General features: G+C 34.9%; 1 protein-coding gene and 1 long non-coding RNA gene across 4 annotated transcripts in view; one reads left to right on the forward strand and one right to left on the reverse strand.

The window, feature by feature from the left end:
- LOC115209168 (arf-GAP domain and FG repeat-containing protein 1) overlaps nucleotides 1-3,463 on the reverse strand; it is a 113,775-nt gene extending 110,312 nt beyond the window's left edge. For 2 of the 3 annotated variants that reach the window (XM_029777399.2, XM_029777398.2), the window contains exon 1: nucleotides 3,233-3,462. In XM_029777399.2, the coding sequence (XP_029633259.1) occupies nucleotides 3,233-3,396 (164 nt within the window). In that variant the 5' untranslated portion in view covers nucleotides 3,397-3,462. Of the gene's footprint in view, nucleotides 1-3,232 lie in introns of all 3 variants that reach the window. The other variant, XM_029777400.2, reaches the window with a different exon arrangement.
- Nucleotides 1-20,286, forward strand: part of LOC118762477 — a 27,640-nt gene continuing 7,354 nt past the window's right edge. The window contains exons 1-2 of the long non-coding RNA XR_004998230.1: nucleotides 1-20; nucleotides 12,575-12,596. This is a non-coding gene — a long non-coding RNA (uncharacterized LOC118762477). The remainder of the gene's footprint in view (nucleotides 21-12,574; nucleotides 12,597-20,286) is intronic.

Consider the following 20,286-nt stretch of genomic DNA (forward strand, 5'->3'; position numbering starts at 1 on the left):
CTATTTGAGAGAGAGAGAGAGTGCACTAGAAGAAATTTCCATCTTTTAAATTTTCTTTCCTCTTAAAAAACATCTTTTCCTTTATGTCACCTTCCAAATTAAACATATTTCCATTTTAAATAGATTGCACAAAACTACCTATTCTCCATCCATATTTTCCCTTTCAATCATTAATCTGAAAGAATTCAAACTAGAAAAATCAACATCTTCATTAATCTAATTTTTAAAAAAGGAAATAAATATACTAGTATATGTAGTGCAAACTTTGTCATGATGTAATTAGCACATCATATTCAGTAACCAAGCACAGTGCATTTGTCAGTGGACCAAACAATCATTGATGTTGGTGATAATTACAACTTAGATTTTTACATTACTGTTTAATCTGCAGCTACACATACCAGCTAAATCTCCTTTCAATCACACTCAACTATCTTTAAAAACAGAAAGATGTTGCATGATAGGTACACTAAAAAAATGGAATATCTGATTATAGGCCTGTTTGATCAGGGCTAACCTGGGGTTAAACAACAAAAACATAAAACATGTTGGAAAACCTGACAGAAAATAAGATGAATGATCTGAAACCTGTTGCACAGCATTTATTAATATAATGGCATGATGGAAAACATGTAAACAGATGAGATCAATAATTAAATCAAGAAAACCTCAGAACAAATATAAATTTTTAACCAATAAGAAAATTCCTAGTTCTCAATTGAAATGGTGGTGCTAGAACATGAATTGTTATAACACTTCATTCAATCTTCGTCTGTAGTGGAGCTGTTATTAACTGGAAGCATGAATGCAAAATGGCATGAATGTATGCATGTGATGATTATTAGAAACACTCTTGGAATTCATCTTTAACCTACAACATATTTTGATAAAAACGTGAATTTGAAAGACAATTTGCATACATTATACACTATCAGAAAAATAAAACAGGAACACGCCAAATAAAGCATGTGTAATCAAAAAGGTCTAAAGAACTCGTAGAAATAGATGAAATGCCTTAGGAACTGAACTCAAGACCAATGAGTCGACTATCCAATAACAAATACTTGTACTTGTTAAATCAATCGGATAATAAACTAAGTTCTAATACAACACAAAACATTAGCAGTGATAATTTCTGTCGAGTATCATTAATTTCTTTAATTGGCTCTTTTACTAACAATATAGACACAGACTGTCCTTTCAACTATACACATTTAATTTGGCGGAAAGTTGCAACCTAAAATTAAAACACCTCCCACGTTTATAACTAACTACTATCGGATGATACGTATTTATTTTAATAATGGGAAAGATCACAAAAGACTTCTCTAAAAACAAATAAATCTGTTGCCTTTCAAAATATTGTCTCATTCATTCTCTTTCACTGAAAAAATGTGCCTGTCGGATAATTTGATAATTGATAATTTAGCTGGTCAGGGAAAAATTTGGCGATTAAAGTGGGAAAGCTGTTTTTATGCTGAAAAATCTATCATTAATCGCATTGCTTTAGCTAAATTTTCTAAATGTTAATTTTAAGGTTATAAATGTTATGCAATATAAATTGTTGTATAAAAGACTACTTTTTGTTATACGGTGGGGTGGAGTCGGTGAACTAGAAAGCGGGGAACATAAAAATAAAGATTATGCTTGAGAAAGAAGGGTAATAAAGAAATGCAAATATTTTCTAACTATACGTCAAAAGAAAATGTGTTCAGCAGTCTGATGTTTAACATCATTCTACAGCAAGTTTAGAGAGAAAGAGAGACACAGACAGACAGAGTGAGTGGGAGATACAGAATTTAGTTAAAGACTTATGGGAACATACTTCGAATTCCAAAATGTTGTTAAGCTAACTTAGTGGGTGGATGAGGTTGCGCCTAAAGCAAAGGTAGCTAGCTGACCTATACGCTTTTCAACTGAAATTGATATTACAGTCTTTTTGCTCAATCACAATATCTTCTAGTTTTTCTAGTCTGATTAGCATATCTTAGATTAGTGTTTAATAATCTTCCGATGTTGACGTGACGTAAGCACCAACTGTTTCTTCCGAAGACAGCTGTTGTTGCAATGAGATCCCGATCAAAAAAAACTAACCGGAAGTATGAGCTGGCAACCACTTCCGACAATCTAACTGTCCAGTAGTAAAAAGGGGGAGTTTCTTTCAATTAATGGTTTGCAGTTAATTCACTTCATGTCGCGGTTTGTGTATTAAGACTTCGTCGCATATACAATGAAAATAAAAGAGATAAATTCGAATAAAGTATAGAGAATCGAAGTATGATGCACATGCCAATATGCACATATATATTATATGCCCGCTCGCCAATTTCCACTTCAATAGTAAATTGTTACCGGCAGAGAGGGAAAGTAAAAAGGGGAAAAAAGAGAAAAACTTGATGCTTGTTTACCGAATGAATATACTATAGTTCCCATTAAACTATTTATTAAAACCTAAGTAGCTAAATATATAGATTGATTCTTTTTACTGGAGTAAATTTACTAGCAATATATTTCCAACAGAATGAGACATGTTTATATAAAGTATTTGCCTTGCTATTACACACAAAATTCTGAACTGACTTCAGATGTTAACCGTCCATCTATAAATACTTTAGCAGTCATTACGATATAAAATTGTATGAGCTTAGGTAAATCTTTCGAGAGAGAAAAAAATGAATCGAGCTAAGGTAAACGAGTGAGTGGATTGGAAGAGGTGTGCCGAGTAGAACCGGAGCAATTATAATGTGTTAGTTACCTTTTAACTCGAGTACATGGGGTACATAGTGATTACGATAGTACGAGATAACAATTTAGTTGACGTTTGGGACACTTAGAGTAATACATAAGACAAACAAGAGCATTAAACATAAACAGTAATTAAGTTCTCGCTAGAAATTTCTAGCTTCTGTTTACTACTACGTTTTATAATATAGACTTCTGGAACGAAGAAATAAGGAGAATAATTGTTCTGGCGTGATGAATAAATAAATGAATAAAACAAATAGGTTCCAAATGACATAATGTGTCAATGACCATAACCGAGTCAATGTTTTTGTTTTTGTATTTTCCTGAAACGAGGAAGTTATAAATGTAGACAGAATATAAAGCATTATTTGGAGTGGGAATGAAAATAGAAAGAGATAGTAACATATATACATTATATATATGTATATATATATTATATATATATGATGAAGTGTGTGTGTGTATATATATATATATTTCTACTTACAGAATACCACTACATGACGTGCAAACATAAGAGCCAATAGTCATATTCACATAGGTTGGTCCACGTTGGTGACAGTCAAAGCACTGTTTATTTTGAGACAGAGCTACCATATCACGTAACATTTTAAGGTGTTTTTCATCTTGACGTCTCTTGTTAGTCGCCATCTTGCTATACGAGAAACTAAAACAGCGTTCCGTATGTCTACAAGTGTATCCAAGGGAGGTAAAACTAACTTGAAAGGCACAGCCAGCAGGGGGCGATAGTAGTAGCAATTCATTCTTAAAACGTGTTTGTAGTAAAAACTTTTGTAACAACTTCCAAAAACTGTGTCATGTCGAGATGAATCTAAATCACACACATTGATCCCATGCGAGCCATAGAAAATATATTTTGAATAAAAAATACATTTCTGAATTTTGTAGTATGCATTTTTTTTTATCACATATGTAAAAGCTTGTAAATATAATATATATAGAATAAAATAAGACATAAGATTGTTTCGAAGTCACTATCAACCATTTCCTTATAAAAGTTTATATTACTCTACTAAAAAGTATTCAACAATTCTTCATTTTAACGTTGAATTATTTTTATATATAACTTGACAAAAACAAACTCATCTATCTATCTATCTATCTATCTATCTATCTATCTATCTATCTATATATCTATATATATATATATATATATATATATATATATATATATATATATATATATATAAAGAGAGAGAGGCTGTGATGCAGATAAACACAGTTAGGCCTGACATGTATATACATATTTATATATACACATAGACACATATATCAAGATATTTTCAAAACAATGAACTCATAAATACACATACATACATTTGAATAAAAGAAGGTTAGAAATACTGATTGCCAAAGATGAAAGCGAAAGCTTAAAAAACCAGTGGGTGGCAAGCGGTATTTTTACCCTTCTTTATTCAAATATTTAATTTTATACCTACTAAGGTAGCAGTCTAGCTAACCGCCTCATTATTACCACTTTTAACAGCAATAATGCTTTTATATAGTTACTTTTTTATTTTATATATATATACAGATACATTTCCATATAGTATAAAAATAAATAGAAGGAAATACATAATTTCTTAACTCGACAGCTGTTTCAGGAAGCTCATATTCATGTAATAATCGTAATGTTCATAATCTTTTATTAAAAATATTGAATCCTTTTATCAACAGAGATAATAATTTCATATATATATATATTAAAACCACATTAACTGCAAATCCAGAACCAAAGGAAACACAAATATGAATGAAGAAAAAAAAGAAGAAAGAAAAGAAAACATCAATTCATAATTTACAGATTGAATGAACGAAAAGTCTTGGGTATGCAACCAGTAAACAGTCACACAGATATATTACCATAAGTTTGGCTCCCAAGCTTGCTAGTGTTTATCTGCATTACTAAATTCAATATCAACATGCCTTGGATCTCCTTATAACCACTCTTGATGCCATGGATCTAGTCCTGGATGAAGAAGTCATAGTTTAAGTTCAAATTAATGTGAGTACTGTTATGTGTTTTCTATATTAAGCATATCTAGCACTCATCTATAATCTGTATGCATCATATACATATGTTTATTTATAAAACCATATGAGATATGAGAGGTAAATGTGTATTTATTTAGCAATGTGATTTCTATAAGGGTTACAACTATTTCGCTACCTTCTTCATGTCATACTAATATCTGTATGGAAGAAATTATGTGTACATGTTTGCATTAATATATATGCTCAGCATTATACAGTTCAATAGTAAATTCACAAATTAATGCAAATAAAGAAAGCTAGCTCATCAGATCATTTGAACGTGAGTTGAAATACTGGTGTAACTATGATGTTCCAATTATCTAATGAGCACGCTTTCTTGATTTGCATTAATCTTTGGATATACAGTTGTATTGTATAATGCTGAACATATATAATGCAAACATGTACCTATAATTTCTTCCATAGTGAAATTAATACTACTTAAAGAAGGTTGCAAAATGGCTGTAATCCCATGGAAGTCGCATCATTAAATAAATATATATTTACCTCTCACGTCTCATGATTTTATGGTTTTTTACACTGCCGTCGACTGGATCTTCTGGATTTTCAGTCACATGGACATTCTATGTTACACTTCTTTGTAATTGATTACAATATGGAATGATAGCCAAGTCCATATCAGGAGCTTTCTGAGATATCTGCATGATTCTCTGAATCCACATCTTATATATGTATGCACCAAATGGTTTGCATGAGTGCAGACATAGTCAACATTACAGGTGAAAAGAAAGGTATTATTACATGAATTGGAGAGTCATCAGGTGAGACTGGGTTTCAAAATCATGGGTGTGGCTGCAGAGGTGATGAAGGCAGAGGAATTTTGAATAGGAAATTCAAGGTGGTTGAAGTGGTGGGAGATGAAGTCAAGATAAGAGTGGAAGGTGGTTCTTTTATAGAAAGCAGACATGGAGAGGAAGTTGTTTAGATAATCTAACGGTAACAGAGATTTTAAGGAAATTGATAGAGAGAGAGGGAAGACAGTAGAAGAAGTGAACTCAAAGTTTAAGAGGATGCAATTGATGAGGGTGGTGAGTTTAGTATGGATGAGCAGACATGGAGAGGAAGTTGTTTAGATAATCTAACAGTAACAGAGATTTTAAGGAAATTGACACAGAGAGAGGGAAGACAGTAGAAGAAGTGAACTCAAGGTTTAAGAGGATGCAATTGATGAAGGTGGTGAGTTTAGTATGGATGAGCAGACATGGAGAGGAAGTTGTTTAGATAATCTAACGGTAACAGAGATTTTAAGGAAATTGACACAGAGAGAGGGAAGACAGTAGAAGAAGTGAACTCAAGGTTTAAGAGGATGCAATTGATGAAGGTGGTGAGTTTAGTATGGATGAAAAAGGTGGCTCCGGTATAATCATCAATGTGCCTACCAGATAGTTTAGGAACGGGACCAGTGAACTGGGCAAAGATTTGAGCCACAACTGAACCTACAAAAAGGCTAGCATAGTTTGGGCCCACCCTGGTTCTAACAGTTTCTTCAGTGACCTGCGGGTAAAATTTGCTGTTGAAAGAGAAACAATTCAAAGTAAATTCAAGCTCTGCAAGGCAGAGGAGACTAGAGGTGTTGGGCTTGAGGACAATGTGATAGACTCAGAAGTACTTGAGAGAGAGAAGACCATCATAGTTATCATCATACAAGTGTCATTAACGCATTCTGCAATGCCTGTAATATCATTTGCATCTTTGCACTCATGCTCTGTACCCCTCACCTTTGACCATTCACCTTTTCCCCCTTACCTTCCACATTTAGTAGTAAAGATCCTTTTTGTATTATAAGTTACAAGGCAAATTCACTTGTGAATGTGTGTGTGTGCACATACACATGTGTGTGTGAGTGCACATGCATGTCTATGTGTTTTTTGAGTGTGTGTATGGGTTTGCTTACTACACTGTTTGTACCCATGTCTTTTACTTATTTTTTTTGTTTCTTTATTCATTTATTTATTTACTTTTTTTTTCTCACAGTCTTAAGTATGTGTATATGTGTCTTGTGTGTGTATACTATTTCCAATGTACACGGAAGTAGTAATTAGCTCAACATGTAAGAAAGGAGCAATAAAATACTTGCTAATCAATGAGTGTACTCAGTGCAAATGAGAGCACAAAAGATACTGTGGGCCTCTGGGGAATTGACAAGGAATCAAGAATTCAAATTTGAGGAGGTAGGAGTGCACATAAAATATACTTGAATATTCATGAAATATTCGATGGTTCACTTGAGGTAACAGATAAATTTGGTCATTTAGGTTACATAATTAGAGATAGATGGGGTTGTATTGACTATATGTAGTTTGAGTAAGAAAGAAGTGAAAGAAGTTCATGAAGCTATTACTTTTGTTGGCAACAAAGGGTTTTTGAAACATTGCTTGGCAACAGCTTCACCCTTTCTCCATTGAATGAGCAAGAAAACTATTAACCAATAAGGAAGTCTCTATATCAGACAAAGGCAAGATGCAGCCAGTGGGACTTTCAGAATGGTATACCAATAAAAAATTACCTTGAATATTTTTAATAGAGTAGCTCATCTGATGATAAACCAAGACTCATGTGGCCCACTTCTCAAAAAAAGTTGCCCATGGCTGCTCTGTAGAATGACTCTACCTACTGGAAATAACAACCAAATAATCCTCATACTATTTTTAAAATGAAATACACACTGGATAATGTAATCTTAGGTACACTATACTTATAAAAACAGTTATCATGATTGGAAGTGTTTAGGTCAAATATTTGTTTGATTAGGGCTGATTTATAGCTAAAGAACAACAATAACAAACAAACGTACTCTACCTTGATTTCAACTCACTTTATAACAATGGCAACAAATTTTATCTTCATACAAAAAAAGTGAAGCAGTAATAGTAATAGTGAGTGTGATGAAGCATGATAATGAGGTGTGGGCATTGAATGAAGAAGTTCTATGAAAGTGGAAGAGAAATGAATTGAATATGATTCATTGAATGTGTTTATTGACTTATGTATGAATAACACACATAGGCTGAGAGAGTGACAGAGCATTAAAGGTAAGAGTTGACATAACTGGAGAGATGACTGTACTGGTATTAATATGAAATATTGAAGATGAGTATTAGGAAAATAGGTGTACTGCCTGGGACATAGGTAGAACACTGCCAAATCAGCTATGACTGAGTAGACCTACAATCAAAAGAAGTCCAGCTTTGAACATTCCATATTTATATCTATATATATAAAACTGTAGTTGTGTGAGTGTCTGTCCCCTTCGATTTAGATTCCTAACTACTCCCACATTTTGCGGGAGTAGTTAGGAATACCAAATTCGGGTATCTTATAGTCGTGATTCATATCGAGCCTGTCTGGGTATTAGTGCGCGTCTACGATGAGTCTACAATTTAAAAAATAATTTAACATAATTTTTTATTCCATTTTAATGCATATTTTTTCGTGTGTCGATGGCGGCGGAGTTGGCGTCCACGCTCAAACACCTGCACCTGTGTTGCTTCTCCCCCTTCTTCCCTCCCTCGTGAAGCTGTGGGGAAGGGAGTGTAAGGAAATCAACGTCGTAATGCGTTGTCAAGGAGACCAGCGTTCTTTCAGAACGACTTCATGGCTTGAAGTCGCCAAAACAGAAATCGCTAAAAAAACTGAAACAGATACACAAAAACGGCAATTACCGCCACACAGGGCAGGTTTCCTGTGCAAACAATTTGCACAACCGAATGTTTTAGTTGTTGCACAAATCTTTATATATAAAAGTAAGGTTGTGTGTCTGTCTCCTACGATTTAGATTCCTAACTACTCCCACATTTTGCGGTGCAGTGTAACCAAAACCGGGTATCTTATAGTTGTGATTCATATCGAACCCTTCTGGGTATTAGTGCGCGTCTACGATTTTAAAAAAATTTACCATCATTTTTTATTCCATTTTAATGCATTTTTCGCTATTATATAAGGGAAGTAACTCTCTAAAAATGTCTACGATGAATCAACGATTAAAAAAAAAATTACCATCATTTTTTATTCCATTTTAATGCATTTTTCGCTATTTTATAAGGGAAGTAACTCTCTAAAAATGTCTACGATGAGTCAACGATTTAAAAAAAAAATTACCATCATTTTTTATTCCATTTTTAATGCCTTTTTTGCTATTTTTTTTGCTATAACTCACTAAAAATGCTTATATAGTTATTTCCCTTACAAACCCGAGCAACGCCGGGCGATACTGCTAGTTTTAATACAAAATGTATCTATTAGTTGATCAAATAGGACTACATTAGATGATAAGGTGTGATTTAAGAAAGATTTGGTTGATATTTCCAGCAGGTAAACTGTCCACAAAGACTCTCACACAATGCATGGTTACAGATGAAGGCAAGTAGTGATATGCCATATAACAGACAAGTCCAAATCATGTCAACAATGACAAAATAAGAAATAGCTTTAACTGATAATAAATATTAAGTTTTGCTGATTGAAGCTTATCTCTGCTCTATAAAATTCATGATTTGTTTTAAGTTGGAAGTTGTGATGTTCATGCTTTGTTAAATGCAATAATCCTTTAGCATTCAGATTACTCTGTCAAATGTAATGCTTATTTATTCATATCGTTTTGAATTAATTATGCATTATCTTTTAGCTTCGCAATTTCGATGATGTGATTGTTTATTTTCAGAATGACAAATCAGGATATGATTGAGAAGCAGGATCAGGTCAGTTTAAACATAAAACAGGTAGAATATTTGGGCCAGATATGGCTGGTTCAAATGCTAAAAGGGTTAATGCTAAAAATGAAGTGAAATGGTTATAAACCCAGTCAGCTGAAAGCTTACCTCTGCACTTCAGCACTAATAACTTAAGTATTCAGTACAAATGCTACTTATTATTATACCAAGAGTAATAAATGAATATTGCTTTAACTAGGAGCACAACACAGTGGTTGACATAAGATATAGATTTATGACTATGTGGTCAATATTCCAGGCCATTAAGCTCATAACTATTTTTCAATAAATAAAGTTTTTAACAAAAATCAGAGCTTGATAACATGCATGATTATTGAATCTACATATTTAGCATTATGACTATTGTACATGAGAGCACCAATGAGAAATATGATAGTTACTTTAGATGCAAAATCAAGAAAATTTAAATCTCAGAAATGACATTGGTTTTATATTCCTATATAAATCTATGATTCAAGTATTCAAGTTAAAATAATTTCCCAGTTTGGATATGTGGGGGAAAAGAGAGACCAGAATCTTGATGATTCAAGTAAAGCCCTTCAAGTGACTAACAAAATTATTCAAAAAATGTTTATGTTAGCATAGAGATATATCCACAAAAAAAGAAAAAAAAAGAGATGGGAAAGTATGGTAAAGACAGGGGAGATAACCAAGTTAAAGGCACATTGATAGAAGGTCAGTGACCAGAGTAAGAGTGAAATTTGGAGAGGAAGGACAATAATGAATTAAACAGAGGGTAATATGCATCCTAGATGAGGAAAGTGGGATAAAATTTGAAACTGATATTGAAACAATATGATTATGTAAACATGTGTATCAACTGTACCAATGTACATAAACACATTAATACAATAAATTTAGGAAAATAGAAATGATTTTTTATTTGTTTTGACAAGAAAATGTAATGCACAGAAGTAGGAAGCAAGAATCTGTGTCAGTATGTATATGTATACAAGTTTTCTGAAGGTTCGAAGTAGCACTGCATTAGAAAAAATGTATTAGGGAGGAATTATAAAGGTAAAGAAGAAGGTCACTACTGGGTAAGATGGGTGTTTGTTAATGGAGCAGGAAAAAGTGGCAACATTTATCACCATAATGCAATGAGGAAGAGTGAAGTTTAGATAAGATGGGGATATATATATGTAAATATATATGTAGAAGGTTAAAAAGGAACACACGAGTTGATATATATGGAAAAGTCAAGGTAGAACATGCTAAAATATGGCAGTGTCTGCTATAGCCTAGTCACCCATATAGTTAAACAGGTGATACATGAAGGAGTCATGCCCAATGACTGGTGTAGCAGCACCATAATCAACTGCTACAAAGGTAAAGGTGACGCTTTAGATACAAATAATTACAGAGGTATCATGTTGTTAGTTCAAGTAATGAAGGTCACAGAGAGGGTCATGATCGTTGCTAAGCATGATCGTTGCCAGGGCTGCTGACTGGCTCCTGTGCCAGTGGCATGTAAAAAGCACCATTCGAGTGTGATTGTTACCAGTGTCGCCTTACTACCCACATAGAACTTGTTGCATTTGTTACATTGTATTCTATAGTGTATAGAATACAATGTAACAAATGTAGCAAGTTCTATGTGGGTAGCACAACAAGACCATTCTATAGTGTATAGAATTCAATGTAACAAATGTAACATGTTCAATGTGGGTAGCACAACAAGACCGTTACATGTCCACATCAAAGAACCAGAAAACATCTAGACAGATGCCAGAACACAGACAAAAGCATGAGTCACAATTGAGGCCAATAAAAGAAATTTGGGTAATTTATGAATTAAGGAAGCTATACTCATACACAGACTAAGGCCCCAAATTAATAACAGGCTAGAAGTTGGTAGCGCCTGCCTTATGAGCACCAACAATTTGACCTCTTTGAAAGTCTGATAAATCTGTCATTTTAATGAATTTTGATTACCTTTTTCCGATGATATCTGAAAAGAAATAGTAATTTTAGCAAAACATTTTAAGCAACACTAATAATAAATAAAAAAAACATGAAAATAAACAAGCTTTTGATGGTTTTATAGATATTTCAAAATTATGATGCTGTGATGCTATATATATATATATATATATATCTTTTAAATTTGTTTATGGGAAATGTTTTGAATATGCAAATAAAGCTCCTGTTCCATTATACCAGCCACCAGTTTTTTAGGGTTGCATCGATCTGTACCAATGTATTGTTGGATAGATATAGTGAAAACAACAATAATCCTTGGATGGAATTTATAAATATTTTAATGCATTAAAATATTCATAAATTCTATTCAAGGATTATTGTTATTATTACTATATATATCTATATATCTTTATCTATGTGAAGGCGCATGGCTCAGTGATTAGAGTGTCAAGCTTACAATCGTAAGGTTGTGTTCTCGAATCCCGGACTGGGCTGCGTGTTGTGTTCTTGAGCAAGACACTTTATTTCACGTTGCTCCAGTTCACTCAGCTGTAGAAATGAGTTGCGACATCACAAATGCCAAGCTGTATTGACCGTTGCCTTGTATTGACCCTTGGATAACACTGATGGTGTGGAGAGGGGAGGCCGGTATGCATGGGCGACTGCTGGTGTTCCATAAACAACCTTGCCCTGATTTGTGCCTGGGAGGGTAACTTTCTATTGGTTTCTACTGTTGTATGCCCTTCCTAACACCAACCTTTTTACAGAGTGTACTGGGTGCTTTTACATGGCACTGGCATGAGTTGCTTTTTATGTGGCACCAGCACAGGACTGTTGCAGGCCAAACTTTTTCACCAGGGGCAGTGAGCTTAACACTTCTGCTGTGGAGTACAGGTCTTCTTGAGTACAACAAGGCATCAGTTATCTTGGTTCATTGTCATCTTGTCTGAAAGGTTCAGCATCCTGATGATGCCATTAAGTACTTTGTCCCATGTCTTCCTGAGTCTCCTGCTGCCATGTGTTCCATCTACTTTGAGAGATCTATTCCATCTCTGCCATGACACAGTCAGTGAATGGATGACAGTGTTAGAGAGAGAGAGGGGGGAGGGAGAGAGAGAGAGAGTATAGGTATATATGTGTATTGTTTGCGTGAAGCTATAGGCAAAGCTGCACATTTCAGACATTAAAAAAAAAAGAAAACAAAACAAAAAACCTGCTGGTTTCAAATATGCCAAGTCTCACTGATCCTACCTTACAAACATTCGAGAATGTTGTGTCACAGCATGTGCAAGTAGAATTAATGGTGAATAGATAGCAACCATAACATGTGAGTAGGAAACAAAAATAGAAAAAAATCATGAGGAAATATTTGAAAACTTCTAATATCACTTAAGAAAGGTGTGAATATCACAATCACTATTTACTCTATATTAGTTTTTGAAATACTGCTGGCAGTAGGCATGTAGTATTTGCCAGTATGGGGTGTATTGCCAGTAGAGATAGTTTGAGTAAAGGATAATAATAATAATAATAATAATAATAATAATAATAATAATAATGATGATGATGATGATGATGATGATGATGATGATGAAGATGATGATGATGATGATGATGATGATGATGATGATGATGATCATCATCATCATCATCATCATCATCATTGTCGTCGTCGTCGTCGTCACCACCACCACAATTAACATCACAATCATCATTAACATTTAACATCCATTTTCCATTCTGGTACAGGAAGCACAGCTTGACAGGAACTTATAAGACCAGGGGTTGCATCATAGTCTGTTTTGGCTTGGTTTCTATGGCTAGATGCCCTTCCTAAAGCCAACCAATTTACAGAATGTTCTGGGTGCTTTTTATGTGTCACCATTGTCAGTGCTTTTTATGTGGAACCAGCACCAGCGCTTTTAATATGGCACCAGCACCAATGCTTCTTATGACACCAGCATCTGCACAATGCTTTTTACATGGCACCTTGGTTTTAGGATCTCAGTTTTGTTGTGGTAGGTGGGTCTTCTTTAGTACAGCAATGTACCACATATCTCAGTCCTGTGTCATCTCCTTTGCAAGGTTCAGCATTTTGAGATTGGCCTTCAATACTTCATCCCATGTCTTCCTGGGTCTCTTTCTTCCACAACCTCCCTCCACTTTAAGTGATCAGCACCTAATGCAACTGTTCTCATCCATCTGAATCACATGACCAAATCAGCCCGGTCTTCTCTCTTACACATTGTATATGACTGCATATAAGTCCTCTTATTCCCAAATTCTTTCTCAATACACTAATGCTCTGTCGCACATGCACACTGACATCACACATCCAGTAGAGCATACTAGCTTTGTTCCTCTCCAGCTTTTGCATATCCTCCACTTTCAGGGTCCACGTCTCACTACCATGCAACATTGCAGTTTGTACACATGCATCATACAATCTTCCCTTCTCTCACAAGGATAATGTTTTAAGATTGATCTAGCCACATGAAATAAGGAACTAAAAGGCTTGAAAGAAACTAAGGAATGAAAAAGGAGTGTGGGAATGTGAAATAAAAGATGTTAACTAACTATAACCAAGTGATTGGGGCTAACAAAAGAGTACTTTTATTTTTTTGATATCTGTATGTAGAATATGTCATTGGATTCATAAAAGTCTTGTGAAGCTCTTGTGAGGAATCATTTCAATCTTTAAAGACTTTATTCTTTTTGTGAATAGAAAGAGTGGTATATCCTTGGGTGATCTTGTCTTGTCTTGAGACAGCATTCACCTGGGGTGGGTTGAGCTGGCTTCATTCATCCTCAATGCTCCCTCTCTCACAAACGCCAACTAGACCTGGCGATTTGAGGCTAACGACCGCGTGATCTCCAACCACTCCTTATTCCAGCGGTGAATGCCATAGATTGGGTGATACATTTGGAAGAGGCTAGATTACAAATTTTGTATGCATTCCCAAAGGAAATTCTTTCTGCTTTAAGTTTTGTCTCAGAAGCATATGTGAAATACATTTGATACCATTTATTAGTCAATATAGATTTCACTAACTGATGTAAACTCCCCGAGAATGTAAGTGGACACTTTGTGTGTTATAGTAAGTTTTATAATGGTATTGGAGTGTTATATGGCTGCTTGAATATTTTGAAAATACCTCACAGAGTGACAACTATTCCTTGCATAGTTAGCAGGTGCCCTTTCACAAGGTATAACACCTATTCAGCCAGCCTGCTAGGGATATGATGAAGTCATGGAACTGCAGTATGGTGGATTGTGAAGAAGTAGTGGAAGAGCTCAACTGCACCAATGGTGCTTCTTACATTTATGCTGACCAGAGGAATCCTAGATCAATGATCAGGATCACCAAGTTCACACACACACACATTAGTGTGTGTATGTGTATATTCATTTCTTATTTTGTCTCAAAGACAGCAATTTTGAGGGGTGGAAAAGTTAATTACATTGACCTCAGTGATCAACTGGTGCTTATTTTATTGACTGTGAAAGGATGAAAGGCAAAGTCGACCTCAACAGAATTTGAACTCAATGATTCAGCCACCTTATTTTATGTATGTACACACACACACACACACACACACACACGCATGCACTCATGCACGCACGCACACACACATGCATGCACACACCCACACACACATGTATATATAAAATATATGAGGAATTTTCATCAGGGTGATTCAAACTAATAGGTATGCACTTTGAGCGCTAAATTGGTATGTTACTAAAATTCTGGTTTGAACTGCAGTTGAGTCAGTGTGTGTGTATGGAAAGCATTGCAGTTCACTTGAAACATTGTAGTACAGGAGTAGAATAATAAATGAAATAAGAAATGAGTAAAGCTTCTAACAATGCAGAAAGTTTTAAAAACCTTTATACTTCAGGTGCAAAGGCCTATCTTTAGAAGGATACAGTCAAAGAAAGGTGTGTGTACATGAATGCTACCATTTTGGATATCTAAAATGGCAGGATCAGTGTAGACACACCTTTCTTTGACTGTGACCTTTGCACCTGAAATCTAAAGTCTTTTTTAAACTTTCTGCATTATTAGAAGCTTTCCTTATTTCTCATTTTATATATATACAGGGTGCAATGGCTAAATTGTTACCATTTTATATTTTTGATTTTGCATATGCACATTGTTTGTTTTTGATTTTGTTGACTACACTGTATAGTTGGGTCAGCCGGGCACTGTCTGTGAGAAAAACAGCACCATGATGCAATTCACTCTGCCAGAAATTTGGAAAGAACTTGCTGTGCTGCTTGGCAGTTGTGCCAAAAGCTCCAATGTAAATATTTCAGAGTGTTTGGGTGTTAATCTGAGTACAGTGCAGAGGATTTGAAAAGAGTTGGATGAATCTAATGATGATTACAAAAGTATGGCAGCTTGCAAACTCACTCTGAATGTTCTGATTTATTGGTGAGATTCAGACCATGATTGACAATGAACCCTCCAAGTCAATCAGGTCCATTGCCAAGGACATGGGAGTTTCTTATCAGGCAGGTAATGTGTGAAAACATTCGGTATTCCTCATACAAGATGAGAAAGGGCCAATTTTTATCTCAAGCCATCAAGGACAAGAGGAAAGACCATGCCACAAAGCTTTTGAAGAAACTCAAGAATCCCTTCCAATCAAACATGCTTTGGTTTTTCTCAGACGAGAAAAATTTCTGCCAGGATCAGATGGTGAATGCACAGATCAACCATTGGCTTGCCATGTCACCAAAACATGTACCAAGAGGGATAAAAGTCAAACAACCAGTCAGCATCATGGTGTTTGGAGTGAATCACTAGTGATGGCGACATTATACCTCCATTCATCTTCCAACATGGCCTCAGACTCAACATGGAGGGCTACATCAAGTGCCTGGAGGAAGTAGTGCTGCCCTGAGTCAAGAGGATGGCTGCAGGAAAACTCTGTGTCTGGCAACAGGACTCTGCACCATGCCACACAAGCAGAAGAGCCCAGTCATGGCTGTCAGACAATTTCTGCAACCACATCAACCCTAACATCTGGCCACCTAACTCCCCAGACTGCAACCCCCTTGATCATTATGTGTGGGGCGCAGTTGAGCAAGAAACCAACAAAACTCCTTGTAATACCAAAGATGAACTGAAGGCAAGGATTATAGCAGCATTCACCAACAGGAAACCATCCAGAAGAGTTGCAGAAGATTCCGAAGTCATCTGAAGGCCGTGGTTGAAGCCAATGACAATTTTACAGAATAAACTTACTCTTTAGTATTTCAGGATTTTTTATGTAATTTTGGTAAATATAACTGTTAAAATGAGATGTCAGTGTTATTTTCATTTTTATATAATTTAGATGACAGTTTATTCATTACACCCTGTATATATGTATATATAGTTCCCTACATAGTTACCTGTCTACCAAATTCAGCTTAAAAAGCATAAACCAACCTGAGCTCACAGAAGAAAACACTTTTCCAAAGTGCTCCTGCAGTGAAATGGTATCTGTAGTCAAATAAATGTGAAGCATACTCAACTACACAGGTATGTTTGCATTTCTAAAAGTATTAAAATTAATTTTCATCTTGAAACATAGCATCACATACCCCATCTTGCTCTTTCTCAAACTACTGAAGTTTTGATTTGAAAAATCCAATAGAAAGATTTTGTCAATCACTTGAACAATAAGTTAAAAGCTAAATGTCACAAATGTTTTATTTCTCTATGGAAAGATATTACACATATTTCCAAAGCTACCTAGTCTACTGTATAACTTCTATAAAAATAGATAACTTAGATTACATGTCAACAAGTAACAATGAAAGATTTAACCTTTAAGCTTCCACCTTTGTTGTCTGATACGTACATTTTTAGTGTTTATTCACTGATATAAAAATAAAGGTTAAATATTTACATCTATTTAATATTTATATCTATTTTCTTAATGCTACAGAAATTCTCATTCACTGGTAGGCTATTTAATTTAAAACAGGTCATGCATGTTAAGATAAACACCAAATGAAGATGGTGAAATAAATATATTAGCTCTCAGAAACAAAAGTATAAACACTTGGATTTAATTAATTTCTTTATTTACAAACAAATGATTTGCATATTTAGTCTTAATGTATTCCAACAATGTGTGACACTGGAGAACAGCTTCTTCCATTTATGACAACAGTAAATCAAATTATTATACATGTAAAGAGTGGCAGTGTTAAGTAATAAATTCTTTTTTATTTTGTTTCAAGTGTGAGTGAGGCCAGAAGTAGAGTTCAGTTTTATTGTTCAATCCAAATAATCAGTAGGTCTGATCACTCATTGACAAACCTATCTTATAAAGAAAAATCAAGTTGCTGATGTTATCATTGGGTAACAGATAAATCACATGAAATATAAAACAAAACTATAATTTTCTGGACTGTTTGTTATATCTTCAGAATGTATAATAGCAATATTTATATTTACACTATGTTCCAGTCTCTACTGTCATCTGTTGTCTTATTTTTGGATATATATATATACATACACACACACATATATATATATATATGTCTTCGTCTTTTGTTTTTTTTTTTCGTGAACTCTCCCTATATATATGTATATGGCCTTAGAGTAGATTCCAACTGGGAGCCTTATTTCAAACTAAGAAAATTAATGGAGATAGGGAAACTGTCCATAGCCTTTACAGACCTCCAATCACAGGATTGGTGATATCAATGCTGTTAACATTCTGCTTAAAATTCACCTCAGTGGGGAAAAATATTTGCAGGGTAGGAATTCAGGACGGACAATATTTTGGGAAGGTTGGACACAACATAAATGATGAGAGAAAGAGAGATAAGGGAGGTGAAAGTATTGGAATGGAAGTAGTATGAAACCAACCAGCTTTAGGGAGAGCAAGAAATCAACCAGGTTCAAGGAGAATGATTTTTATGCTAATCAGTCAAGTGACTCTTCTCTGGATCTGGTCTAGGATGTGAGTGTAGTTATGGATTTGGAGGAAGAAGCTTATGAAAAGTTTAGGGTGTAGCTACATTGATGCTAGTAGAAAGTAGAGTTGAAGAGATGTGTTCTTAAATTCTGGCAAGTATTAACTTCTTATTGTGACTGATTGGTTCTTTCTTATACAAAAGTTGTCAAGCTAGCGAAGTGCTTCTTTTTTTGCAGAAGTTGGTATGCCAAAATGCCATATTAGTCAAAAGCATAATAACCAAAAGATAAATTGGTTTGAGAGATAAACTTATCAAAAAGCATCAAATTCATTAAAAGACATATTTGTTGAAAAATGTAGAAGACTGTATTTATTAATTTTAAGCAACTTATTGAGAAGGAAATCAAACTTCAAAATATTTGTTGGCGATGTCCAACCCGTGCTAGCGCGGAAAACGGACGTTAAACGATGATGATGATGATGATGAGTGTACTATTTTTCAGAAGTGGCTTAGTTATTTTTTTTATACAACACCTATTGTAACTATTGGTATTGTGTTAAACACATAAACACAAACAAGGACACAGACACACAAACACATTATCTCCCTCTCACCTTTTGCAACCTTACTCATCACTCACCCTATCCAATCCCTGGTCCATCTCACTATATACACCTCCCTGTAACTTGGGTGTATGCTCTATCACATCTTCAACAACTTATCTCTCTCCAACTAAGGTAGCCATGTGTCTCCCCTACTGCAAGACATCTATTTTTGTCCCCTCTACTCATACTCTAACTTATCATCTGGCACAAAGCCATTTTTCTCAATACTACTCTCTTGCCCCTCAGTTGAGGGGGTCTTGTCTTGCAAGTCATTCGGTGACTTCACTGCTGTTGGCACACTCTATAAAGTGGTTTGCATTAGGAAGGGCATCAAGTCATAGAAACCATGCCAAAGCAGACAGTAGAGCTTGACACAGTCTTCTGATTTACCAGCTCCTGTCAAAACTGTCCAATTCAAGCTAACATGGAAGGACATTAAATGATGATAATGATGATAAGCTTCTTTCATTTTGTGCATTAAGATCCCTATGACAACTTCAAACTTCACATTGCTTGTAGACACACAAACATACTTATATACGACGGGTTTCTTTCAGTTTCCATCTACCAAATCCACTCACAAGGCTTTGGTCGGCTCAAGGCTATAGTAGAAGACACTTGCCCAAGGTGCCACACAGTGAAAATGAACCTGGAACCATGTGGTTGGTAAGCAAGCTACTTACCACACAGCCACTCCTGTGTAAAGGTGTTAAAATACACACAATTATAATTCATAATTGCTTTTGCCTTTTTCTTTGAAAACTGTTAATATTTCAATGCTTATTCCACTTTTTATTACTGTTTTCAATTAATTCGACTTTCAACCAGTATGTGTTTCAACAAATATTTTTGATGAATGGTCTGTCACACACACACACAGTCAGGAAGTGTGAGAGAAAGAGGGAGAGGGAAAAAACAAATGGCAGCTTATTCATATTGTTTTCTCTCTCTGTGTATGTGTGCTATATTATATATATATATATATATATATATATATATTCTACTATTCTTTTATTTGTTTCAGCCATCTGACTGTGGCCATGCTGGAGCACTACCCCGAGGACTTATAGTCAAACAAATCGACTCCAGGACAGTTCTTATTCTATCAGTCTCTTTTGCTGATCCACTAAGTTATGGGGTTGTAAACACACCAACACCAGTTGTCAAGTGATGAGGGGGGGGACAAACACAGACACAAAAACACACACACATAGATATATACATACATACATACATATATATATTCACTAGGCTTCTTTTAGTTTCCCTCCACCAAATCCAC

This window comes from Octopus sinensis, linkage group LG3 (genome assembly GCF_006345805.1).
Source record: "Octopus sinensis linkage group LG3, ASM634580v1, whole genome shotgun sequence".
Lineage (NCBI taxonomy): Eukaryota > Metazoa > Mollusca > Cephalopoda > Octopoda > Octopodidae > Octopus > Octopus sinensis.